This window comes from Tribolium castaneum, chromosome 3 (assembly GCF_031307605.1).
Source record: "Tribolium castaneum strain GA2 chromosome 3, icTriCast1.1, whole genome shotgun sequence".
Taxonomy (NCBI): domain Eukaryota; kingdom Metazoa; phylum Arthropoda; class Insecta; order Coleoptera; family Tenebrionidae; genus Tribolium; species Tribolium castaneum.
Window position 1 is genome coordinate 24,478,288 of NC_087396.1, and position 23,400 is coordinate 24,501,687.

Genomic DNA, 23,400 nt, shown 5'->3' on the forward strand with positions numbered 1-23,400 from the left:
GGGGGTTGTTTTTAAAAGGAGGCCTCTTATCGGCTATTTGTTTATTTGGAGATTTGACGCCAAATGAGAATGTTATTTAAAAGTGTGATTTTTTCGTGTTTTTTGGCACTAGGTAAGTAACAAATTTTTAAACTATCAGTACATTTTTTGGTAGTCTATGGGGACTGTTCCAACAAAGCGCCGGCTTGGAGCAACACATACACGGTCAAGGGCATTCTTTACATCCCTTATGCTGAAATTGAGGAACCTTTCTACGCCTGGTAAGTTTCCTAAAAATTCATAAACTCAGTTGCCCGAACTTCAGTACTGTTCAAGATGACTAATTTATTCGAAGTTTAGGTGTTTAACCCTCAATAAACTTTTCCTTTGCAAAATAATAGTGATGAAAAAAATTAAATAATAATTTGGACAATGTTATTTTGTTTTTGTCTTACGCAATATTTTTTTAATTTCTTTCAACTACGCAGAAGGCATTGTTGTTTTGTATGAATTAAAAAATACAAAAATCACCGATACAATGTTATCTATTGTATTACAAATTTCCAACTAGAACAAAAAATTGTATTCAACTTATTGTGGTAATAAAATTTGGCATTCTTTCATTATAAACTCATTCCGCATTTTTAGGAAGTTTAAGTAATCTTAAACTGATAGTCACGTTGTTGATAAATTCATTAACAAACAACTTAGATTTAATAAACCACTTATTGTATTGTTATTTTTGTGATAAGCTAATTAATATTGTTTTCTCTTTGACAATTAACTATCTCAAAATCTTACATCCTGTGATCTGTATCAAACAAATTTGTCGACTCATAAATGAACAATTGAAATTACTGTATTCAATCATATAAATTTGATAATTGTCTCTAATACAGTTGTAATTTTCCATCTCTGGATAAATTAGGTAATAACAAGGAAATTATGTTGCACTGTTATTCACTTTTGTGGAAAAGTGAAGTTGAACTGTTATATAAAAGTCAGCGATTAAACATAAATTTAAAACCTAATATATAAATTATTATAACTAGAAAAATAGGTTTTAATTTGAAAAGAAAACCTAATCACAAATTGTCACTACTTTGAGAACATTTTGTTTTGCTTTTTGGCTTTCAAATAAAAAAAAAATAGTAAACTAGTAAAAAATATTCTTAAATAAATAATCAAGGTACGATGGCCAATCGAAACGCTCCCGTATTGACTACTACGGCGATATGGTGAAAACCTACCAACTCTCCACAGAGGGGCCATACGGCAGCAGCCTTAAAATAGCCCCTGTGACAACAGAGACCGAAACCAACTCCCGAACCTGTCTCCAAGTCAACGGAACTGAAGAAAACACAATTGAGCCCCAATCCATTCTCCCTGACCTCACAGGTTTTGAATGTACTGGAGAGGAGACAATTAGCGGAGTCCTAACCGAAAAATGGGCCCTGTCTCAAACAATCGGCCAAAAAGTCAACAAATACGCCATGTGGCTGTATTACAAAGACGACCCGGACAACACCGGAGTAAAAATCGCCGTTCCGGTCAAATACGAAATGAGGGGCTTTAATTCACTTTTGGGGAGTCACTATGACCACTACTACCTCGATTATGACTCCTTCAGCTCAGACCCCATCCCGGACGACATCTTCAAATTTGACTCAAGTACTTATCCAACCTTATAGTTTAAATCAGAGTAGCCTGTGATTTTTGCAACACACTGTTGCCTCGAAATCAATGGCTACTTGTTGAAACTAAATTGACCGAAATTAATTTTTAGACATGAAATGTAGTGCCTTCCCGGGCCCTGGCGACAAACACATTTACACTTTTAACCCAATGGCTGAATTCATCAGACCTGAAAAAAGTGGCCATGTTGATTTCGAATTTGGCAAATTTACGCGAAAACATGGCAAAAATTACCAAAATAAAACCGAAACTCTCATGCGTAAAGATATTTTCCGCCAAAACGTCCGATTTATCCATTCGATGAACAGACAAAATAGGGGGTTCACCCTGACTGTGAATCACTTGGCTGATAAAACCCCAACCGAATTGAAGGCGTTGCGAGGGCGCACTTATTCGGGGGGCTACAACGGTGGGGCCCCCTTCCCGTATGAAAACATAAATAAGGAGGATTTGCCCGATCAGTGGGACTGGAGGCTGTTGGGGGCCGTAACACCTGTTAAAGGTATTTTTTGATTAAGTGAGTTCCAGTTTTGTATTTTAAATCGTAGATCAATCGGTTTGTGGTTCGTGTTGGAGTTTCGGAACTGTGGGTACAGTCGAGGGGGCACTTTTTTTGCACAATGGGGGCCGACTTTTCCGGTTGTCTCAACAAGCTCTAGTTGATTGTTCTTGGGGGTATGGAAATAACGGTTGTGATGGGGGTGAGGATTTCAGGGCATATCAATGGATGCTCAAACATGGTGGTATCCCCACTGAGGAGGCCTATGGCCCCTATTTGGGACAAGTGAGTCATTGAGTCTTGCCAACTTAATTTTCAAGGTCACTGAGCATTTTTTTAACAGGACGGTTACTGTCATGCAGATAAGGTGCAAAAAGTTGCCAAAATCACCGGTTATGTTAACGTTACAACAAATGATGAAAATGCCTTGAGGTTGGCTTTGTTCAAACATGGGCCTATTAGTGTGGCCATTGATGCTAGTCAACGCACTTTCAGTTTTTACTCCAATGGGGTTTATTACGAACCCAAATGGTAATTTTTAATTTATCCATTGTTATATTTTCAAGAAAAAAATTTTTCAGTGGTAATAAAATTGACGAATTAGATCATGCCGTTCTGGCAGTTGGGTATGGAACCATAAATGGTGAAAATTACTGGTTGGTTAAAAACAGTTGGTCGAATTATTGGGGCAACGATGGCTACATCCTAATGTCGTCCAAAGACAACAATTGCGGAGTCATGACAACTCCAACCTACGTAACAATGTAATAAAATTGTGACTGAGTCTTATTTGGTTTAATAAATAATGGTTACTTTAAAAATTTGGTGTTTTTTTTGAAAAATTGGGTCACATGATCATTGATTTTTTGTTGCCAACTCAGAATACACATTTTTTATTATTTTTTTTAACATTTAAATTAAAACAAATACATTTTGTTATCAATTATTAAGAACACTTGGCGCAATAATTCATAATTTTGCTGATCTTTCTCGATATTTAAAAATAAGTTGACAAACTCATATCGGACATAACCTCAAAGAATGTCGACACAAAATTGTTTATTTGAGTTTATTTTGCTCGTTTTTTTCGCATTTTGCAACTGCAGCCAGGATTATTGTCACATTGACTCAGACTGTGGCCCAAATTATGGCTCAAAAGACAGGTGAGGGTCCCGGTGTCTTGCAGCCCCCTGTAACCCCATTCTAGGTATTTACTGTATGACGTGAACCCGCCTGAAGGCTTCAATTTGCGTCGAGACGTCTACATGCGCTTTGCCATTCTGGCATACAAATTAAAACAATCAAAAAAGGACGAATTGAACAATTTTAAGTTGGTTTTGCCCCCATGGTCACGTTTGTTCCATTGGAAGTACAATGCGGAACCGGAACACATACCGTGGGGGCGATTTTTTGATTTAGAGAGTTTGAAACGATTTGCGCCGGTTATCGAAATGTACGAATTTTTTGATGGTGCGTTAGTAATCATTTTTTTTATTTGTTACAAATTAATTTTTAGCCATAAATCAGACGTATGGCGTTAAAATAGACGAGGTTTACGTTTTGCAGCACTTTAAAGACATGTTTGAGACTGGCAATTTCAAAGACAGGATGCAAATTGAACAGTGCGCCCAAAAATACCAAATAAATTATTTCTTCTATAAAAATGTTACTTCAAACAATGTTAAGTGTTTGTCGTATCATGGACCTGCGACTAAATTGTCGCAACTATTGCTCAAATCGTCCGCCAAGTAAGAAATAATTATATTGACTGAAAAAAATATTTTTTTCATCATTTTTGAAGAACAATTTTGTTGGATCATGCAGAAGTTGCGTTACATGACATGTTCGGAGACCGAACTTACTGGCAGTGTAGGCGTAGTATGAGATTTAATAAAGATTTGCAAAAAATTGCGCTCGATTTTCGCCAAAAATATTTAAATTCGAGCGATGAGTTTTTACCTGAAAACTGGGAGGATGAGAAAGTAATTTGTTTCCATTTTTTTTCGTTATTTATTTGGATTTTTAGCCCAAACGGAGCACAAAAGGGGGGCCCTATTTAGGGGTGCATTTAAGACGTAGGGATTTTTTGCGAGGGCGGGCTCATCAAGTCCCTTCAATCAATAGTATAACGCAACAAATCACCAATTTACTTGAGAAATTGAACTTATCGCAGGTTTTTATCGCCACGGATGCAGACGAGGACGGTAATTAATTGTTTTCAACCAAATAATTTTTACCTAATTAAAATTAACGCAGAGTACAGAGATATTATAAAAAACATACCTTTTAAAACACAAAGATATACACCAGACAGTGAAACTAGGGAAAAAATCAAAGACGGAGGAGTGGCAATAATTGATCAAATTATTTGTTCACACGCTAGATATTTTATAGGGACGTATGAAAGCACGTTTTCGTTTCGCATTCAAGAGGAGAGAGAAATTCTGGGGTTCCCCCCAGACACAACTTTTAATTGTTTCTGTAAGGAAAATACAGAGTGTCCGCAACCGACACGTTGGAAAATTGTGTATTAACAAATTTTGTAGTCTAATGTTTTTAATAAAGTGCCATAAAACCGATTAAATGTTTTTTATTTTAAATTCCGCGCGGTGTTGTTAGTGGCGCCATGTAGGATGTAATTGACAAAGCGTCAATTATTTCATTAATTCCGCGACAGTTGATAGTTTCTTGCACAAGTTTTGGACCAGACATTTAATTTATTTGATATGAGATAAAATCAATGGGAAATGCAATCAATTTCTTATTCAAAATTTAATTTCATATTACTACGTTTAAATATAAGGGTAATTCACAATTAAATAAGTCCGGTATGGTCTAGTGGCTAGGATACCTGGCTCTCACCCAGGAGGCTCGGGTTCGATTCCCGGTACCGGAATAATCTTTTTTTATTTATTTACAAAACAAATCACATTATCAGTAAATATCTTCTTCAATTAATTTCCCATTGACGTAAAGCTGGTGAATAACCCCCTGCTTGCGATCAGTCGAAGTCGCCCGTATCGCAGCCTTCAAATCCTCAAATTCAAACGTCATTTCGCTCCCACCGTCAATAAAAACACTCTCAGTTTCAACATACTGTCCGTTAACCCACACATTCAAAGTTTGTTTCTCTGAAACATTTTTTATAAGTCAATAAATTACAAAAATCAAGCAACTAACCAAAAACAACACGGTAGCGTTTCCCTTCTGTCACAACCGCCCACGATCGCGTTGTCTGTGACTGTTTCTCTGTAAATTTTTCCAAAGGTTTTCCATCAACGTACAGACTGTACGCAAATGCGAAATGTGGCAAAGGATCGACATGCAGTTCGCATTTAGCGCCTTGTTTTCCCAAAGTAAATTTTTCATCGCCCACAAGTTTAAACATCCAGTCGCGCCGCAATATCTCCTAAAATGTACAGTCACAAGCTTAAAAAATAACATAAATCGGACCAGAAACTAAATCAGACCGCAACAATAAAAAAAACAATTTTTTCTCCACCTAATTAAACAATTGTATTATTTATAGCCGCAGCCGAGTTGGTGTCATTTTTTACAATTGTGACTGTACAAAAAAACTATATTTTTTTCGGTTTTGTACCTTGCCGTCCACTCTGATGACCCGTTTCCCGGTTGTTCCCCCATGTTCAAATTCAACAGTGTGTATACCATCAAGTAGTGGAACACTCCAGAAGGCCACAAGATCTGATCTTTCCTGAGAACTACTTTTACTGAGCAATGAACCGCTCAGAGCCATTTTCTTGTAATAATTTAATCAAGCGCTAGAGCCTTGACATTGCATCACATACATATTTAAACCACGATTGGTACAATTTTTCCGCTCTGTTCTCGTCAATGTTTGTATTCTATACCGTTTCGTGATTTTCACTCTTATGGAAAGGGAGCCAAGGTTGATAAGACCCGCATTTATTATATTCATGATCGATACATTCCGTTTGGCGGTGCCATCATTTATTATTTACCAACAAAAACACAATTAACTTCAAACTTTATTTTTTGTATTGGAAAAAATTACATGTCGATAGCTGGCAGTAACGAACCGACGCATTCGCCGAAACCGATGTTATAACCATCGCCTTCACACATTCCCTTAATGGTGACCGTGTCACCGTCTTGGAGGAACTTCCTCTGGCTGCCGTCAAGGAGCGAAATGGGCTTGGTGCCCCTCCAGGACAGCTCCAAGAGCGAACCGAAGGAATCTGAAGTCTGAAAACACAAAATGTTTTGTTGTCTATTGATTTTTACACAAACCTCGCCACTGATTGTTCCACTTGCCATCAAATCACCAGGTCTGACATTGCACCCGGTGATGGTGTGATGGGCCAGTTGTTGCTTTGCCGTCCAGTATAAATATTTGTAATTAGAACGGCAAACTGTGGTTGACACGTTCAGCCCCTTTGCTAAAAAATTACACAATGAAGGTTAAAAATCCTTAAAAAAGAAATAAAAAACACACGGGTGATGTCCACTTGCAGCCCGATATCGAAATTGAACTTATCGTCGTGTTTTAAGTAGGGGAAAGGCTCCGGATTTTGCGAGTAGTTGTCCACTTTGAAGGGCTCAAGGGCAAAAGTGGTAACAACCCAGGGCGAAATAGTCGTCCCTAGATTTTTGGCAGTGAAGGGCCCCAAAGGCACGTACTCCCACTTTTGAATATCCCTTGCTAAAATTTAGTTTTTTTTCACTAGATTAACAATAAATCACTTACCGCTCCAGTCATTCATTAGCACAAACCCGAAAATATGTTGGTCGGTTTTTTCAATCGGAATGGGTTTGCCTAACTCGTTTGACGGCCCACCGACGAAAAACGCCATCTCTAGTTCGAAATCCATCAGTTTGCAAGTCCCAAAAACGGGAGGTGCGCCTTAAAAATAAATTTTTGTTTTTTGGTAATTTTTTGGGGTTTTTTATTTACCTTCAACTGGGAGTGTTTGTCCGTTGGGGCGCCTGATTGGGGTCCCCGAGACCACGACAGAGCTTGCTCGACCGTGGTAAGCCACCGGTAAGTATTTCCTATCAAGAAATTAATTTCCGAAACTGTATTTACACCAACTTACCAATTGGGGAGCAAGGGATTTTCTTTTCCTCTGAACATTATACCCGTATTTGTTGCGTGATGAATTGAGGAGAAAAAGTCAGTATAATCCCCGATTTCGGCAGGGAGGTGCATTGTGGCCTCGTATTGTGACACAAAAGCCCTAAAAAAACTAATTCCAAATCGGGTTTTAACCATTTTTAACCATACTTTTTTTTCATGTCAGGAGTCTGTAATGTTTGATTGTCTACCGAAAGTAGATTTTGAATCGTATCACGAGCCTCTTTCCATGCTTTTTTCGTCAATCCCATGAATTTATTTAACGTTTTCTACAATTAAAAATCAGTTTTGAACGCCACAATGTTCGCATCACCTGTTTGAACACATCTTGATTGTTTTTCAGTTCTGGTCCCACAAAGAGGTGGGATATTTGTCTCAAATCGAGGATTTGGTCCCCAATTGCTACCCCAATCCTGTGTGTGGGCTAAAAATAATAATTCAAATCAAATTATTTAATAATTCCCGCTACGGTTTTAGACGGTTCCGTTTTTATCGACCCGGAATGTTCGCTACCGAATGATAGATGGCAGTGTCCTCCCAAAATATAAAAATGTGTACTAAATTTTTATTATGCTGTGTCCGGTTATTCTTATCGCGAAAAATTGTTACATGTAAAACAACTTACATCGTCTTTGGTGGAAAAGACCCCATATGGCAGATTTTCAATGGGAAAATCGCAGTATTTTTCGTATCTTATGAAGCACTTCATTGTGATGGGGACAGCGAACGACTGAGCGGTTTGTTAGCCAAGGTCTTATTTTCAATTGCTTATCATGTAGATTTATACATAAATTTACAGAAAACTGGTTGCTTTATGTATGCAAAACGACAATAACAATCGTGACGAATCAAATTTTTAATGCCACACTGTATTTTTTAGTTAATTAAATTGACTATGTGTCTGTGGTATATATATACATTTTATTCGATAAATACTTTACATACAGGATCTTTACAATAATTCTTGGATGCTAAGAAGCAACTAATAAACGAGGTTACTCTATACTTTGATTTTTTACATTTAGGCAATATAATACTTTGGACCCAAAATTCGCAAAAAATGTTAAGAATTTTGGGCCACTCTGTATAATAACATATCGGTACATGTACATGTCGCCACAAACAAGCGATTTTTTTTTTCAAATAATATTTCATATAAAATGGAAGACTTTGTGTTTTGTTGTTCCACACAGGAAGTAACAAATCGATAAAGACCGCTGAATTGGATAACAACTCAATAAACAACGAATATGCTATAATTTGGCAGTTTCAACAATTTTATACATTTCATTTCTAACCATATAAACATCTATAACAACTCACTTGAACTCGTTATATATGTTTTCTTTGGACCGTAAAATATAACTGGTGCTTCCCCTAATTTTGTAGGACTCTTTCTAGTGTTTAGTGAAGAAAATAAATGGAACAAAACAGAAAAAGCACCATTTGACTTAGTTCTAATTTAGCGAACTAAACTCGAAACTTTTCTATACAACATTATTGCGTCAGCTACACATTTTTTACCATATTAGAAATATACGCTACGCACACTTAGTGTTTTTTGGTATTTTCTAATGCAATATTTTACATTTAAGACATTATTTAACAATGGTTTAATAAATTATAAGTAATGATAAAATCTGGACATCGATTAAATCAACTTCTATCACAAATGTTAACACATCGAGATTTTTTACGTCGAAAAATTTTCTCTCAACTTATTTTTACGAAACTACTCTAGCTGATATGTTTTTAGTTGATAAAATTGGTTGACTTTACTTTTTATAAATTAACTCGTCTGCGTCCAAATTATCTAATTTTGTTATAAAGCAGGTTTCGGTTAAGTTTGTCCAGAGTGGACAATTTGAAACGAAACTCCCTATATTTTTGGCACCTAATTTTCTATTCCTAAGTTTACCTATTAATAAACGAGCGATTTAATTGACTTTCAATTTAACGTAAATTGGTAATTGACCTTTCAAGGTTTTGTCATTCAATTAACACAAATAAAGTGTGCTATTAACAATACGAGTTAGTTTTATGATAAGATAAGGAACAAATGAATTATTTCGGCCATTTCTGGACCGAAAAAATTAAAAACGCGATGATATGTTTGTATATTTCTCTACTACACACCTAATCGAACTAATATCATAATTTGAGAGAAAATTTTAGCAGAAACAGGCTGAGTAGATAGGAATAACACGAATAAATAAGTACAACAAACGAAAACAACAATTCAACAATTGAGTAGTTTACAAGTCGTGCCCAAGTCGGTCCATTTCAGACAGGAGGAAATCAACGTCACTTTCGGTCACAGCAGCCGAAGAAATAATATTTCGGAAAAAGTTGGGCCTTCTGTCATCTGGCTGGTACCCAACCATGAGAGTTCCAGTTTGCATCATTCGAGCCTTCAAAATGGGACACATCTAAAGAAATAAATATATATTTTTGGGTTATTAATGGATTTTTTCTACTTTTCCGAGCTCTTGTTCACGGGCCGGCGAATGCGGCATTTTGCGGAGACGGGTCGGAATGTACCAAAAACTAACATTGACTAGTTCCGGTTCCATGATCAAGTAAAACTTATCGGGTTGTTCTTTAATACGTTTTACCATGTATTCGGACAGTTCCATCAAGCGGTCCATGTGTTTTTCAAAGCCATCGTCGCCCTACAAAAATCAGTTGACATCTCAGTTGAAACACCTTGTATGTTTCACAAGTTTGGTAAAAGTTGGGCAATTACGTGTTATTTGGTGTTAAATGCTAATTATACGATTGTTGCAAAAAATGAGGCATTGTTTTGTACGATTTTTGGTAAAAATGCAATTATGAATTTCTAATTGTTTCACTGTTCTTTAAAACGGTTTCTAGCAAGAAGCGAGTGCAAATCCCCAGTGGCGCAATTGGTTAGCGCACGGTACTTATAAGACAGTAGTCGTGAGCAATGCCGGGGTTGTGAGTTCGAGCCTCACCTGGGGAAGGCTTTTTTCCCGTTTTTTTTTCTTAAATTTTTACCTTAGCTCTCCACTGCAGCCACAATTTGAAGATGTCGTTATGACGGCCACACTGAATGACTTTATCGCCGGTGTCGTACTTGATATCGTACAGTTTATCCTGCATGAAGAGATAATCCGCAGACATCTGGTTACAACTCATCAATAATCCCTGAAATGATTGAATGGAAAATTTGGGTCATATTGTGTTAAAAGGGGCTTACGTCCTCTTTGAAATGGATGGTGGAACACTGTAAAAGTGCGCCCATCAGTTTGTGGGGGTTCCATGTCACTGAATCGGCCCTGGAATTTTTTTCGTGGCGAATTAATGCAACAAATTGCGTAAAAATACCAGAGAAGGGAGTTGTAAACAAAAAAAGAGTATTTTTTTATACAGAAAATCTAACATTGTGGCTTATTTGGCCCAAAAATTTATTTATTTATAACTTTTTTACTACCAATATCTCAAAAACTAATTATTACTAACGTCGAGTGTGCGTTCGCCTTTAATAAAAAGCGCCCCCTTAGAGAGCAAAAGCTTGTCGGGATTTCGCTCTGAATGTAATCCTTGATTATTTGAGAATCTGCCAGATGGTGTCGCTTAAAACAATAGTTGTTCTCATTGAAGATTTTTTATGATGGAATTTGCTTCATTCCGTAGCGAGTGAAAGTGAGGGATTATCGGTTATCAAAGTCAACTTAAGTGTTTCACCCTCGATGGAGGAGAAAAGTGTTTTTAAACCCATAAGTAGTTTTGATGCAAATTGAGGCGCATTTTAGGGCTTATCAGTGGCTTTATGGGAGGGACTCTATCGATTTTATAGACTGACGGGCGGCTTAAAAGAATTGATAGCTGCTGCGAATACGCAGAGTAAAAACTCGGCTTAAGATAACTTTACGAAAAAGAGAAAAAACAGAAAAATTTAGCCTTTTTTGGTTCATTTTTTATTATTTTACAAAAAAAAATTGTAATAATCGAGTGTTCGATGACACCAACAGTGAGATAAAAATAGTACTCCTAGTTTTTTGCAGAAGATTATTAACTTTAATTAATTATAAATTTTTGAAAAATTCTGAAAAAAACAGGTTTAATTAGAGAAATTATATCAGTTCGTGAAATATAGTAACATTGAGCCATTTCGTTTGAAAAAAATTAGTTATGGCATGTGTTTAGATTTCTGCAAATTTAGCAGAAAAAAAATATTTATTAATAAAAATGTAGCCTACATTACCAAAGATATTATTATTTACCGTTCGACTCCACTTAGCCTTGGATGTCGGTATTTCTTGGACAGGAGCAGACCTCCACCCCAAGCGGCCTGAAATTAAAAAAAACACAATTCAATAAGAAAACTATGAAAATGATTTCTTTTTGTACATCAACATGCAGCCACATGCCGTATTTTTCGCAAATATCGGCAATTTCGTTGATCGGATCGAAAGCTCCCAAGACTGTAGTTCCGGAAGTGCAACAAACGAAGAAGGGAATGTGACCCTTGGCTTTCCTATCAAGGATCAGACGTTCCAATTCTGATGGAATCATACGACCGTGAATGTCCGAAGGCACCATTAAACAATTGTCGGTACCTAAGCCGCAAATTGAAGCGCAGGATTTCACGGAATAGTGGCTCTGAAAGAGGAAAAATATCAATCATCCGAGGTGGGGTGGCTGGATTTCAGGGCAACTTTTTCGATTCACTCACTTGATCAGAGGTGAACATAACTAGTTGTCCTTGTATCGTGGCTATGCCTTTTTCCTTATAATTCGGAAACATCTTGTGACGTGCCGCCAAAAACGCGTACAAGTTCGATATTGAACCACCTGTAACGGAAGCAAATTGTTGCAGTAAATTAATCGTCATAAAACGGCACCATCTGCTAGCCGAATTAATTCCCACAATTTGAATTACAAATTTTCTTACTTATTGACGCTGCTAGCAGATTTGCATGTTTATGCTTTTAATCCGTCGCCGGATGAAACACAAACTAATTAATATTCGAGTGCGAAATAAAATTTGCAAAGCTCACGATTACGGTGCACATTTTTGTGTTGATTTATTTACCTGGAGCTAGGATTGAGTCACCATTGACCCAATTACTTCCGATGATCTCTCTCATATGTGTCATCACGACGTTTTCCATCAGGATGAAGACAGGAGCGATTTCGTAAGTGAACATGTTGGTGTTAGCTGTGGCTGTTAGCCATTCGCCTGCCATCGAGATTATGTCGAGTCCACAAGAAAGCTGGTTGAAAAATCGTGGATGACCTGGAAAGGGATTTATGTTGGAGTGATTTATTAAGAATTTTTTTTTAATTTTGGTTGAATTCGTGTATCCAGAGTTGGTAGGGTCTTTTATTTCAAAGGCAAACTTTTATAATTAATTATCCTCTCGTCCTGAAGGCACTTAAAGGACGTAGTTTTCTCGTTCATTAATAAATTATTTCCTAATTGTCTTCTACTCTCATTACTTATTTCAGGCAAGAATTTGTTATTATTTTGATTCTACAAATTAATTTTAAAATGCAGTTTAGTTGTTTAATTAATAAAAAACTTATGTTTTTAAACGAAAGACAATTTATTAATATCGGAGAAGCAACGACAAAAATAGAATACTTAAGTCCTTGCTTTAAAATAACAAAACTCGCTGTCGTAAACGTAAAATCGCCTTAAATTCTCTGAATTCGGACATCAGTTTTGTTGAAATAAGTTGATTTTAAATAATTTCTTGCTCAAAAATGGCATTATATTATTATTGGAACATTGTTGCTGTTATTATGTTGTTGTTATGCTTATGCTTCTGGATTAAGAATTATTATTACTTAAAAATTAAGTTTGTACCTCAATATTTCGAAAACTATCAATTGTGGAGCTACGAACCAGTTTATTTGTAATTTTTGTTTGGAAAATCATCTTTATTAGGTTTTTTTCAATAAGTTCATTCATTTAAGGATGTCTCAAGAAATCACACTTAGAAAAAAAAGGTGTTACGTTCGATCCTGAAATTTTCACTTTCACTTTTACTACGTACTTAGATATTTAAATTTTTTTAGTTATAAAAATACTAAGGTTTTGCTTAAATTGTTGCATTGGAATTTCAATCAAACTGAAACATTGAAAAAGTGTCTGAAGTATTTCAGTTTCAGTGGGTCGTTTGATTGTGGGATTAACCCTAATCCAATAGGTCACGTGCGCCGGTGAAGGGTGTGCATGATCCGCAAATAATATCTTTGTTTCAAGTTCAGTGACATTCAATTATTCTGAGCAATAGTCCGATATAATAATGGCACACAGAAAGGAGGAGCTTTCAAAGTCCTGTGTCCTCAAAACATGTTTTCATCCGTTCGGTAAACAATCACACTTGTTCATTAGCAACATATGTAGGTACTTGTGATCTAATTGCTGGCACTTTATATTAATAAAATTAATTATTCTGCGTTATTGGAATTCGCGCGATGCGATGACGTGAATTTATTGCAGCAGGAATCTGGCCTGAAACTATTAAACTTGGCATTCTTGCGCTTTTCGAGGGGCGCTTTTAATCCGGCGTGGGACACGGATAAAACCGGGGGCGCTTTGAGTGCCCTTAATTACACCACTCACTCTGACGGGGTGCAAACTTCGATGTTTACATTGAAGGGTGCACTAAGCTGATGCATCCGACGCCAAACGCAACAATTTGCACAAAACAACGCAGTCGCAAGTGAATTAACAATCTTTTACAATATGGTAAAAATACACGTCTTTTCTCCCTCTGCGTTATTTTCCAAGCCGATGGACTGATTCCTGTCGCATTCAGACAGAGATTAGTGCAGTAAAAGTCCGACTCCTGCCACTCAACTTTCCCTTTTCTTTTCAAGGATCACGCCGTAATTATCGTAATAAAAGCGCGCTTTACTTTTGTCGTGGTAAATTGTTTTAATTAAATTTATAAACGCATCATACGGGCGATGGCGAACAACGATAAGGACAACAAAAGCTGCGCGACCTTCGTATAAATACTTACGTGTCAAAAGCATCTGTTTGCTTTGCTCTATCTTGACATTGCTATGTGTATATACAATTGAATGAAGATGGGCTTTAGGGGGCAATAGTTCTCTGACAGAGGAGGGACGTCTGCAATCCTCAGCTTACAAGGCTTAACGTGATATCCGTTTTCCACCACCATCAACCTGGGACCTAATTCATGTCTTTTTTTATGGATGCGGACGTTTATCGCTGGATGCAGATTTGGGGGCGAGATTGGAAAAGAACGATGTGCCGTAATTATCTGAGGGTTGCTCGCAAAAACATCTTCCAAAATTTATTTTCATTATTATTTATCTTTTGGACGAGGCGCTGAAAAGCTGATAAAAATTCATTTTTTGGCCTAATTTACTATCAACATTTTCGACCCAGTTCGGCGATTTTTCTGTCCTTTTTATGTAAATTTTGCTAAATGAGAGAGTTTTTGGGTGAAAATTTTTAGTTCTTAGATTTTTTCGCGAAAAAACTGAGTTTTTGGCGAAGAAATTTGCATCCGAAAAAAGGCAAAAATGACACGATTTTCGATCTTGTTCTGTGATTTTTGGGTATTTTTTCGAAATTTTGTAACTGTGTTTTTGAATGAAAAAGTTGGTAACATAAGTCAAAAATGATAGTCATTATTTTCGAAACATTTTATTGAGTTTTTCAGTCTATAGTTAAGGGAAAATTGTGATTTTATTTCATAAACGGTTGAAAAATGTAAAATTTGGTCAATTTTTTAAACCTTTGAGTTTAAAAATGAGCACAAAAAAATAATAGCATGTCATTCAAAAAATTGATTATTATGAGGTCATACCTTTTTTGAGACACTCTTTATAATCAGAAATATTTTCCTGAAATCTGTCCTAGAGTATAAATAACAGCTACAAAATATCAACACTCCAACTTTAATAATAACTGAGCTACAGAAGACGGGAGCTGGGCTGGCCACCCTGTACAATGGAAAAAATCACTACATTCTTATTTTGTTGCACAAATAGTTATTGGCCTTTCGGCTTATTTTACGTTTATGGTTAAACAACGGATTAATAAGAAAAAATATTAAATTTTTTAAACTCTTATTAACATATCGTCTCGTTTTGACAAAAGCTCAAAGAAATAAACATAATTTTCTAGTATTTTTGATTAAATCTGGGAAAGTAATGCGTGCTAAAAAATACAGTAAATAGCTCTAGTGTAACTCTAAATCACGTTTCCTGAAAACTGAAAACAATTCTAAAGAAATGTGAGTAAAGGCCGATTGGATTCCGGAAAGTTAAAAAATAAGTTATCAGTTTTGATTTATGGGGTCCCGTCCCAGGGGTAGGTGTGCATCGCCCCCTTCGAAAATGAATTCATATTCACACCACAATCTGCTCGGGGGTAGATAACGAATAATCATTGAATTACAAGTTTCTAAGAGCAAACAAAGATTTCATCAAACATCGACCACCGCACAGTATCGAGTATCCTCCGAGGCACGCGTCCTGCCTTCTGCAGCGCATTGTCCTCTGATTACACTCCTCGCGCCTCAAAACGACCCTGATTGCATTCAATTTAGGACCCTCATGTTACACCACCGCGACATTTCCTCTCGATAAAGACCGAATTTCCGTCGAAAAAAATGCACTGACCTGTTTTGACCTGATACTTGAGAGTAGTAGCGCAGTCGTGGATGAGCTGCTGTAGTGATACCCCTTTATTAGGAATCGCGAGGTCCAGTAGTGCTTGCATTTCTGCTGGATGGTGGAAATCCAGGATTTTTTCATTGCGGTCGTTGGTCGCTCGTACAAAATCCAGAAGAATTTCGATCAGCTTTTGCAGGAATTCGTTGGTTACGGTGCCGTTTTGGGTCTTGTAAGGGAGAATGTCTGTAACAAGTAAAAAAAATGGAAAAAAAGTCTTCACCGTGACAATGTTTGCACATTGCCGTGACCAGGATTCGAACCTGGGTTACTACGGCCACAACGTAGGGTCCTAACCACTAGACGATCACGGCTATCGAAGACGTTGAACGCTTTGCGCAAAACCTTGCTTATACCACACGCAGTACAATTTTAAATGATAAATACTTTCTATTCGTGTTTTTACGTAATTTCGTCGCTCTATTTATTACATCAGTAAATTTCCAATTTTACATTACGGAATTAATTATCAAAACAACCAAAACAACTATTCTTAATTGTCATAAAAAATCAAACCGTATTTTTTTTTCTTATGTGTAATGAGCAAAAATATAGTATAAAATAGTAAACTTAAGCCAGAGGATGGCCAAACAGTTATTGACCGAAACATTTAACATTTCCATGAAAAATTGGGAGAAAATTTCTTTCAATTAAAATACAGCTAATAAAATAACAATATTGTTAATTCCTCGGTTATTTCAGTGATTATTTATTTGATAAAGAATTCACGAGCCACAAGCTCACAGTGTTACAAGTTTTAATAAAAAATATGTTAATTAAAAGTGTTATTTTGACAATTTTTTAAAAGCCAAACTGGGCAAAACATTTCGAAAGACGTTTTTCTTGTTTTTATTTAGTTATTCTATAATAATAAACTAATTTTTTAACAATTCTTATTATCTGCCCAAAATATTATGTCAGCGTTTTATCTGAATATTCCACCTAGTCATCTAGCCACGTTATAAAAAATAGTTCATCTCTTGTGCGTATAAATCTGTTTTATTATCCCATTTAGAATGCACCAGAAGAAGCCCATGGTGTTATTTTTGCTTTAACGATATTTTCGGCCGTAACTCAACGTTGATTGGCGCCATCTGCGCCCGATGGGTGGAGAGAAATCCGTTCAAAATCAATACTTGCTGTTACATTCCACCAGAAAAAAATTGCCTAGCCGTGACCAGGATTCGAACCTGGTTTACTACGGCCTCCTAACCACTAGCCGACGATCACGGCGATGTCTTTCAAGCTGCGAGCAAAGAAAAAGTGCACTTTTTCTGCTCTAGTTCCATTCTAATGTGGCGTAAAGTTTGCACATTAGCAGACCACGTATATATCGAGAAACTTTCCAATTTAACCAACTGAGACATCCAATTTCAATTTTTCTTCCTTCGAACTAGATCCCTGCTGTCGCACAGTCGATTCCTCCCAGGGCAATACATCCGAAATCAGTTGTCTACTTGTCTGAATAATTGCACCAAAGCTACCACAATTTTTCAAGTGTAATCCCACTTCCCCGGTTTATTTAGTGAGGAATTACCGGACTTAGCTGTGTCTCTTGTGGTAACACGAAAATACACTCTTGAGATTCGTCCCTTGCAGAAAACTTTATCATTTCTAGTTATTTTTTAAATGTAAAATGTCGAGAAATGTCGGAGCTGTGTGCAAGCATTGAAAAAGGGCCTATGGGACTTTTAATTAAAGCTAACTTCCCTCCATGGTTAGCATTCCTGCAGCAGATGGGGGCGCATACCACAGGCGACTCGTCACAAGCCACCCCCTTTACCAAACCACCCCCAAAATCAAACCTTAACATTATTGAACCCTTCTCATTTATTAATTACAAACTTTACGTGTTTTCAACACGAGAAACAAGCCGGTTTATTTAAAAAAGTTGCCAAATCAAGCCGGAAAAACACTAGTGCGTTTGTGAGAGACACCCCTGTACTCCTGTTGAATTTTCGCAATATTCCACCCCACAGCAGCGCCTCTTCTTCGAACAGATGTTGCCGGGTTCGATCCCCAGCCAGTCAGGCTTGATCTAAAAGGACGGGAATGTCGGGAATTGAAAATTATTCACTGTCTTGCCCCAGTAATTGGAATACCTCTTGTCTGTTTGCTTATTTTGATTGATGTCCAGTGATTTCGCAACTGAATCGGAATTATTCGTAAAAAATGGTTGGGGTTTAGGGCAAAGCTCTGGAGGATGCTTAAAACTCCCCGGAGACGTCTTTGTGGTGGATTTAGTTTTTTGCGGCCCCTCTTAATAGCCCATCAGTCAAATGCCTCGACCCGGGACTTAATCTCGATACTGTTTTATTGATAAATTGACTGTCAATACACGATAACACGTACACTTTTGTACATCACTCTTGTTTTAATAACACTATTTTGTTTTTAATTAAAAATATTCAATTATTTCTTTAATGAAATATATTAGAAAGGAATCAATCGTTCGTTGTTTTTTTTGTGATAACGATAATGCTTAAGTCTTAATTTAAAAATAAACGTCTGATTTTTAAAACGACTATGCTGCTACAACTAGGTATAGCTCAAGGACTAACAAATGTAATTATTTGTAGGATTTTTCTACCCTTTCTTGTAATTAAAACTAATTAATTGCTTAACAATATTAATGTCAATAAAATTACAATTATGAAATTACATTTTTATATTCCTTTATTCCTTTTATTTGTGTATGTCTTTTTTACATTTTTAACGTGTTTTTTAGAATAAGTGAGTTTCTGGCTCAATAAGAGCTAAATCACTTAGAAATGTACCTTATTCATTGTTTTTGTTGTTAGATAACATTTTTGTATTTGTTTTTTTTATTTGTGTATGTTTTTTTACTTCTTCAGGTTGTTTCTACGATTTTTTTTGGAAATAAATGAGTTTCTGACTCAAAAAGACCTAATAAATCACTTAAAAAATGAAATTCAGATTTCTTCTAGCGATTATTTTTAAGAATATCTTGCAAGATTTATGGCATTTGTTTTTATTTTTTAAATTTTTTGTTTCTTTTATTTGTGTATCTTTATTTATTTAATTGTGTGTGTTTTTCCTACTTTTCAAGCTTATCTTGAGGAATTTTTAAATTTTAAAAATTTAAGTAACTGACTTTTTGACTCAAAGAGACCAAAATCAAAATGAAATACAGATTTAGTCTAGCAGTCTTTTGTAGCTTATGTTTACAAAATCTTGCAAAATAAAGAACTTATAATCTTATTCACTGTACTTGTTATTAAATTATTTCTTAATTCATCCTTTTATTTGTGTGTATTTCTCTTACCTTTTCAGCTTGGTTTGACGAAATTTTTTCGTAATCAGTGAATTTTTTTGCTCAAAAAGAGCTAAATCACTTAGAAATAAAACTCAGATTTATTCTGGCGATGCTTCTTAGGTTGTTTCCACAAAATCTTGCGAAAAAGAGCATCTGATTTATTGTTATTATTAAATTTTAACATTTTTTTATTCGTTTTACTTTACGTCTGTTTCATTTCTTTTTTCTTACTTTTTGGCATGATTCGACAAAATATTTTAAAATATTTTGCTCAACCAGTAATTTTAACATGTTTACATTCTTTATTCTATTACTTTATATTATTTTGAATTATTGTTTCCACAAAATTTCTTAAAATAAATTAATATCCACTTGAAAAGAAACTAAACCAGTGAGAATGTAATCTGTTTTAATGTCTTAATGTTGCAGTTTCGGTAAGGTTATCCATAAAAAAATTCAAATTCAAAAGAATTTCGAAAAATTGCGTTGTCCAAAGTAAATTATTTAACCAAAAAAGGTGTGTCCTCATCCTTTTTTCTCACTCAGTTAGTACGAGTATTCGAACTGTTTCAATTGGTTGAAATATTTGGATCAAAAATCAGTAAATTACATTTAACATTTTTATGAGTTACATAATTTAACATTTCAATTCGAGTTTGGTTTAATTTCCGCGTAGACTCTAAAATCTTCAACTTGTTGGCCAGAATGGCGCACGTTCGAGCTTATCAAAACCATTAGAGATACGACCAACTTCCGGCCAAACATTTTCGTTGTAATTAAAAAGCTGTAGGAATAGAGACCTTTCAGCATCATTTCCAGTTGGCCGATTCCATTCTGTGGAACGTCATCAGGGTTGGATTTCCATCAAAAGCAGAGAAAGTCATTAGTGCTTTTGTTTAGTTTCGTTGCAACACCTTGATGATGGACGCACCAAAACCAGAATCGCATAATCAGTTTAAATAAAGAGGAATGAGGGGGCACAGGTGCAATCAGACCGCACTTTATCCTTTAATTGATGTTTAAACCGTCTAATTAATCATTTATGTACCCTGAAAGCGACACACGACAAGGGACCCAACGCCGAATACGACAATATGTTCATAGGGGTAAGCGACTGTGCGCAAATAGGGGCGCTAACACCAAATATATACACTGGGGAGCTGTGATAAGCAAGAATTCATTTAAATTCGTTTACTTTTGACACTTGTTTTAATGCAAGTTTTTAATTTACAAGCCGCAGTCGAGAGAAATCCCCACATTTTATGCTGCACCCAGTTTAAATCTTTAATCTTTTTTTAGGTAAGCAATACGATGATACAAATTAAAAAGTTTAAATAAATTTACTTTTAAAATAATAGTCAATATGACAATAATCGCTGAAAACACGGCACTTTTTTATCTAAATTAGAAATAGATTTATCGACAGAAAACTAAAAGACAATATAGTCCCAAAGATGGTAAAGTTTTTTTTCTTCAGATGTACATAAAAATTGTAGCAACTAGACTCAAATAAAACACTTAGTAGTTTATTGTTAAGTTAATTTTGGTCACATGACTTTATGTAGAAAAATATAAAATTAAAAAAAAGAAAACATTTTTCAACTTTACAGAAACACTTGGATGTTACGTAACAGGACGGCCATTCGGAGTAAAAATCAATACAAGCAAGATTTTCATAAAACATGAAACACCCAATAATCATTTTGCTGAAGTGAATTTTTGACTGTCGTTTTACTTCTTTTTAAAACTATTCGGATTTGGATTTGTAGCAACATATAAAGATACAAGGTTTAATAAATTGTTTTTTAAATTAATCGTGACACTCGACCTCGACTCGTTACTTGTAAAACAATTGGCAATAATTAAGCTTCAATTAGAATGAAGCGAGCACTTAACAATTAGCAATTCTCTGATCAAAAAAGGCAATTTTTGAAAAAGAGAAAAACGGTCAAGTGTAAAGTGGTTCCACTTACCATCATATTTGAGGTTTGAAACAGCCGCACTGAGCTTATAGTTGGAAGTGTTGGCCATCACGAAGGCTGGAGCTTCTGGAAGCTGTACGGCGTCTAAAAGCTCGTCCGAAAGCCCGTTCCAAAGGTCACACTAGGTGACCCATTTCGAAGCTGGCGCGCGCAATTTTGACGTCAGCGTGTAGGAGGCACGTCTCCTGGGGTGGAGCCAGCTCCAGGCTTTTTGTTGGGGGTGCTGAAGCTTTATAATATGGATTTTTCTTCAGAGTTTGATGGGATGTTTCAGCTGGATTACAGCGATTTGCGAAAAACGACTAGTTTTCAAACATTGCGATGAAAAATCGTTAATGTTTAGCACCCACGAGTTTAAAAAAATTAGTTTTCTTTTAAGCTAAGTGAAGTAACTAACCACTAGTTAACCCAAACTTCAAATAAAAAAAGTAGTACATGCAATACCAACCAACCGTTTTAATCATCGGGTTATTAATTTTTGGCGTGTTTAAGAACTATTCGAAAATGTGGAACCGTTTTGGTCTAGACCTAGGTAAAATAGTCCGGGAAATCGAATGGTGTGAAGAAAATCGCAAAATCTTCGATAGTTTTTAAGTTATAAAAAACTTTCGACGAAAAGTGGAACAATTGCGGCGAAACTATAAGACTGAGAACAAAACGGTTTGTTCCATTCCAAAATCTATCAAATAGGATGGGTTTTGGCAATTTTTTTTCTGAAAATTTTGAAGTTAATGGAGACACGTATTTTTTTATTTTTTTATTTTCTTAATTACGGCAAAACTATTCGGAAAAGTGATACTATTTTGAACCATACCCCTGCAAAATGATCCGGGGAATCGACTGGTGTCGAGAAAATCGCCAAATTCCCAATAGTTTCTTGTTATAAATTTTTTTAAGTTTTACCAATTTTTGCTTTTTTGAGCAATTTACGAGAAAATTATTAGTTTGAAAACAATGATCTTTTTTGGAAAAGGTAGATAATTTAAAGGGTTTTCTAACGATAATACACTTCATGGGATTACCTCTAATAGTTCCGAAGTTATTGCTCGATAAATGTTCCGGATACCCGGAATCGACCAAAATCGCGACAAAAATTGAAAAAATCAAACATCAAAAAATCGAACATATAAACTTTTTTGGACTTTTAACTTTAGTGAGTTGTTAAAACATATAGAAGTTCATAAAAATTTGCTGAAGTAAGTTAAAAAAAATTTTTTTTCTCTTTTTTGAAAGTAAGGCTACTAAAATTTTAAGCAAAAAATTTCAAAATTTCAAATCTCGTGAAAAGCTGATATATTACGTAGAATGAGCCGTAAAATTCACTGGAACAAACCGTTTTGCTATTCGACTTTTAATTTTCGAATTTCGTATTTTTTTGAGCTTATTTTACTGAATCATGTAATTCTGTTCGGATCTTTTATCATAGGAATTACAACTGTTTCTTATATTTCTTAAAGATCTCCAAGAAATCGCGCATTGAATAGAAGTTTTTAAAATTTCCTAAGTAGTATTACAGTGGTTAGGAAAAGTTTTGAGCACTAATTTACAAATTCTGCTCATTTTTGTTTGTCTTATAATGTAAAAAAAAATTGTTTTTGTTTTGAATTTAGGCTCTCTAGAAATATCTTTTAGGGCTATTAGTCCAGTCAAAATAGACATCAAAATAGTGGTAAGCTTGGAAAAATTCGCATAGACCTGAAAATTGGTACAGGTCTTTAGGACACTATTACAAATAACATATCAAAAGTTACAATCGATCCCATGTCTGCAAAAAAAATATAAAATATAAAAAAAATAAACGTCGATTGGGACTTTTCATATGTTATTTGTAATCGTGTCCTAAAGATCTGTACCAATTTTCAGCTCTATGCGAATTTTTGTAAATTGAAATGTCTATTTTGACTGGACTATATTTATTTACATAAACAACGAATTTATACAAAACATCTGGCAATGTGTATGGATTAAGAAAAACCAACAAAAAATTAAATATTTTTCTCATACCTACTTATCTCTATAAATTTCACTTGGTAGCCATTTTATCACATTGGTTTATAAAGAATGACTCTTGTTTCTGGCAGCTCATTATGCTTTACTAAACTATTTAATTTTTTCCATACCGAAACACCATTAGTCATTTACGAATTCCAATAAATCACCAGCTCTT

General features: G+C 35.4%; 5 protein-coding genes, 1 long non-coding RNA gene and 3 other non-coding genes across 9 annotated transcripts; 5 read left to right on the top strand and 4 right to left on the bottom strand.

Annotated features, from left to right (window-relative positions):
• The first annotated feature begins 53 nt into the window (after positions 1–53).
• Positions 54–2,994, top strand: CtsK1 (Cathepsin K1). Its single transcript, NM_001170617.1, has 7 exons — positions 54–112; positions 155–260; positions 1,169–1,650; positions 1,766–2,176; positions 2,223–2,458; positions 2,517–2,704; positions 2,755–2,994. The coding sequence occupies exons 1-7, from the start codon at positions 64–66 to the stop codon at positions 2,939–2,941; spliced, it is 1,659 nt and encodes a 552-aa protein (NP_001164088.1). The 5' UTR covers positions 54–63; the 3' UTR covers positions 2,942–2,994.
• A 130-nt stretch (positions 2,995–3,124) lies between these two features.
• Positions 3,125–4,757, top strand: O-fut2 (O-fucosyltransferase 2). Its single transcript, XM_008196976.3, has 6 exons — positions 3,125–3,336; positions 3,381–3,643; positions 3,690–3,921; positions 3,975–4,155; positions 4,200–4,377; positions 4,430–4,757. The coding sequence occupies exons 1-6, from the start codon at positions 3,215–3,217 to the stop codon at positions 4,705–4,707; spliced, it is 1,254 nt and encodes a 417-aa protein (XP_008195198.1). The 5' UTR covers positions 3,125–3,214; the 3' UTR covers positions 4,708–4,757.
• A 240-nt stretch (positions 4,758–4,997) lies between these two features.
• On the top strand, positions 4,998–5,069 carry TRNAE-CUC (transfer RNA glutamic acid (anticodon CUC)). Its single transcript has one exon. It is a non-coding gene; the product is annotated as a tRNA-Glu (tRNA).
• Positions 5,064–6,026, bottom strand: LOC663274 (uncharacterized protein). Its single transcript, XM_969330.4, has 3 exons — positions 5,775–6,026; positions 5,354–5,582; positions 5,064–5,304 (listed from the first exon to the last, which is right to left on the bottom strand). The coding sequence occupies exons 1-3, from the start codon at positions 5,928–5,930 to the stop codon at positions 5,108–5,110; spliced, it is 582 nt and encodes a 193-aa protein (XP_974423.1). The 5' UTR covers positions 5,931–6,026; the 3' UTR covers positions 5,064–5,107.
• Positions 6,027–6,170: 144 nt separating this feature from the next.
• Faa (Fumarylacetoacetase) lies at positions 6,171–8,052 on the bottom strand. The gene is made up of 9 exons (XM_969350.5): positions 7,915–8,052; positions 7,603–7,713; positions 7,440–7,558; positions 7,252–7,392; positions 7,110–7,207; positions 6,903–7,058; positions 6,651–6,857; positions 6,446–6,594; positions 6,171–6,400 (listed from the first exon to the last, which is right to left on the bottom strand). The coding sequence occupies exons 1-9, from the start codon at positions 7,996–7,998 to the stop codon at positions 6,206–6,208; spliced, it is 1,260 nt and encodes a 419-aa protein (XP_974443.1). The 5' UTR covers positions 7,999–8,052; the 3' UTR covers positions 6,171–6,205.
• On the top strand, positions 7,904–9,349 carry LOC135265699 (uncharacterized). The gene is made up of 2 exons (XR_010333481.1): positions 7,904–8,040; positions 8,089–9,349. It is a non-coding gene; the product is annotated as an uncharacterized LOC135265699 (long non-coding RNA).
• Positions 8,528–21,418, bottom strand: Gad1 (Glutamic acid decarboxylase 1). Its single transcript, XM_969370.4, has 10 exons — positions 21,225–21,418; positions 15,924–16,160; positions 12,349–12,552; positions 11,989–12,107; positions 11,664–11,915; positions 11,537–11,604; positions 10,510–10,588; positions 10,308–10,457; positions 9,767–9,961; positions 8,528–9,718 (listed from the first exon to the last, which is right to left on the bottom strand). The coding sequence occupies exons 1-10, from the start codon at positions 21,280–21,282 to the stop codon at positions 9,545–9,547; spliced, it is 1,536 nt and encodes a 511-aa protein (XP_974463.1). The 5' UTR covers positions 21,283–21,418; the 3' UTR covers positions 8,528–9,544.
• TRNAI-UAU (transfer RNA isoleucine (anticodon UAU)) lies at positions 10,181–10,272 on the top strand. The gene is given in 2 exon segments: positions 10,181–10,218; positions 10,237–10,272. It is a non-coding gene; the product is annotated as a tRNA-Ile (tRNA).
• TRNAH-GUG (transfer RNA histidin (anticodon GUG)) lies at positions 16,217–16,288 on the bottom strand. Its single transcript has one exon. It is a non-coding gene; the product is annotated as a tRNA-His (tRNA).
• Positions 21,419–23,400: the final 1,982 nt, after the last annotated feature.

Bases quoted from the DNA above. Each gene is read 5' to 3' on its own strand.
- CtsK1 (NM_001170617.1), top strand. From the start codon at position 64: ATGAGAATGTTATTTAAAAGTGTGATTTTTTCGTGTTTTTTGGCACTA. The intron at 1,651-1,765 runs GTACTTATCCAA...ATTAATTTTTAG, and splicing joins CATCTTCAAATTTGACTCAA to ACATGAAATGTAGTGCCTTC. The intron at 2,459-2,516 runs GTGAGTCATTGA...TTTTTTTAACAG, and splicing joins ATGGCCCCTATTTGGGACAA to GACGGTTACTGTCATGCAGA.
- O-fut2 (XM_008196976.3), top strand. From the start codon at position 3,215: ATGTCGACACAAAATTGTTTATTTGAGTTTATTTTGCTCGTTTTTTTC. The intron at 3,644-3,689 runs GTGCGTTAGTAA...ATTAATTTTTAG, and splicing joins AATGTACGAATTTTTTGATG to CCATAAATCAGACGTATGGC. The intron at 4,156-4,199 runs GTAATTTGTTTC...TTGGATTTTTAG, and splicing joins AAAACTGGGAGGATGAGAAA to CCCAAACGGAGCACAAAAGG.
- LOC663274 (XM_969330.4), bottom strand. From the start codon at position 5,930: ATGGCTCTGAGCGGTTCATTGCTCAGTAAAAGTAGTTCTCAGGAAAGA. The intron at 5,583-5,774 runs GTACAAAACCGA...TGTACATTTTAG, and splicing joins TCATCAGAGTGGACGGCAAG to GAGATATTGCGGCGCGACTG. The intron at 5,305-5,353 runs GTTAGTTGCTTG...AAAATGTTTCAG, and splicing joins ACGCTACCGTGTTGTTTTTG to AGAAACAAACTTTGAATGTG.
- Faa (XM_969350.5), bottom strand. From the start codon at position 7,998: ATGAAGTGCTTCATAAGATACGAAAAATACTGCGATTTTCCCATTGAA. The intron at 7,714-7,914 runs GTAAGTTGTTTT...TATTATTTTTAG, and splicing joins TCTTTTCCACCAAAGACGAT to CCCACACACAGGATTGGGGT. The intron at 6,595-6,650 runs GTGTGTTTTTTA...GTAATTTTTTAG, and splicing joins GCTGCAAGTGGACATCACCC to CAAAGGGGCTGAACGTGTCA.
- Gad1 (XM_969370.4), bottom strand. From the start codon at position 21,282: ATGGCCAACACTTCCAACTATAAGCTCAGTGCGGCTGTTTCAAACCTC. The intron at 16,161-21,224 runs GTAAGTGGAACC...TACTTGTTACAG, and splicing joins TTCAAACCTCAAATATGATG to ACATTCTCCCTTACAAGACC. The intron at 12,108-12,348 runs GTAAATAAATCA...CTTCCGTTACAG, and splicing joins TGACTCAATCCTAGCTCCAG to GTGGTTCAATATCGAACTTG.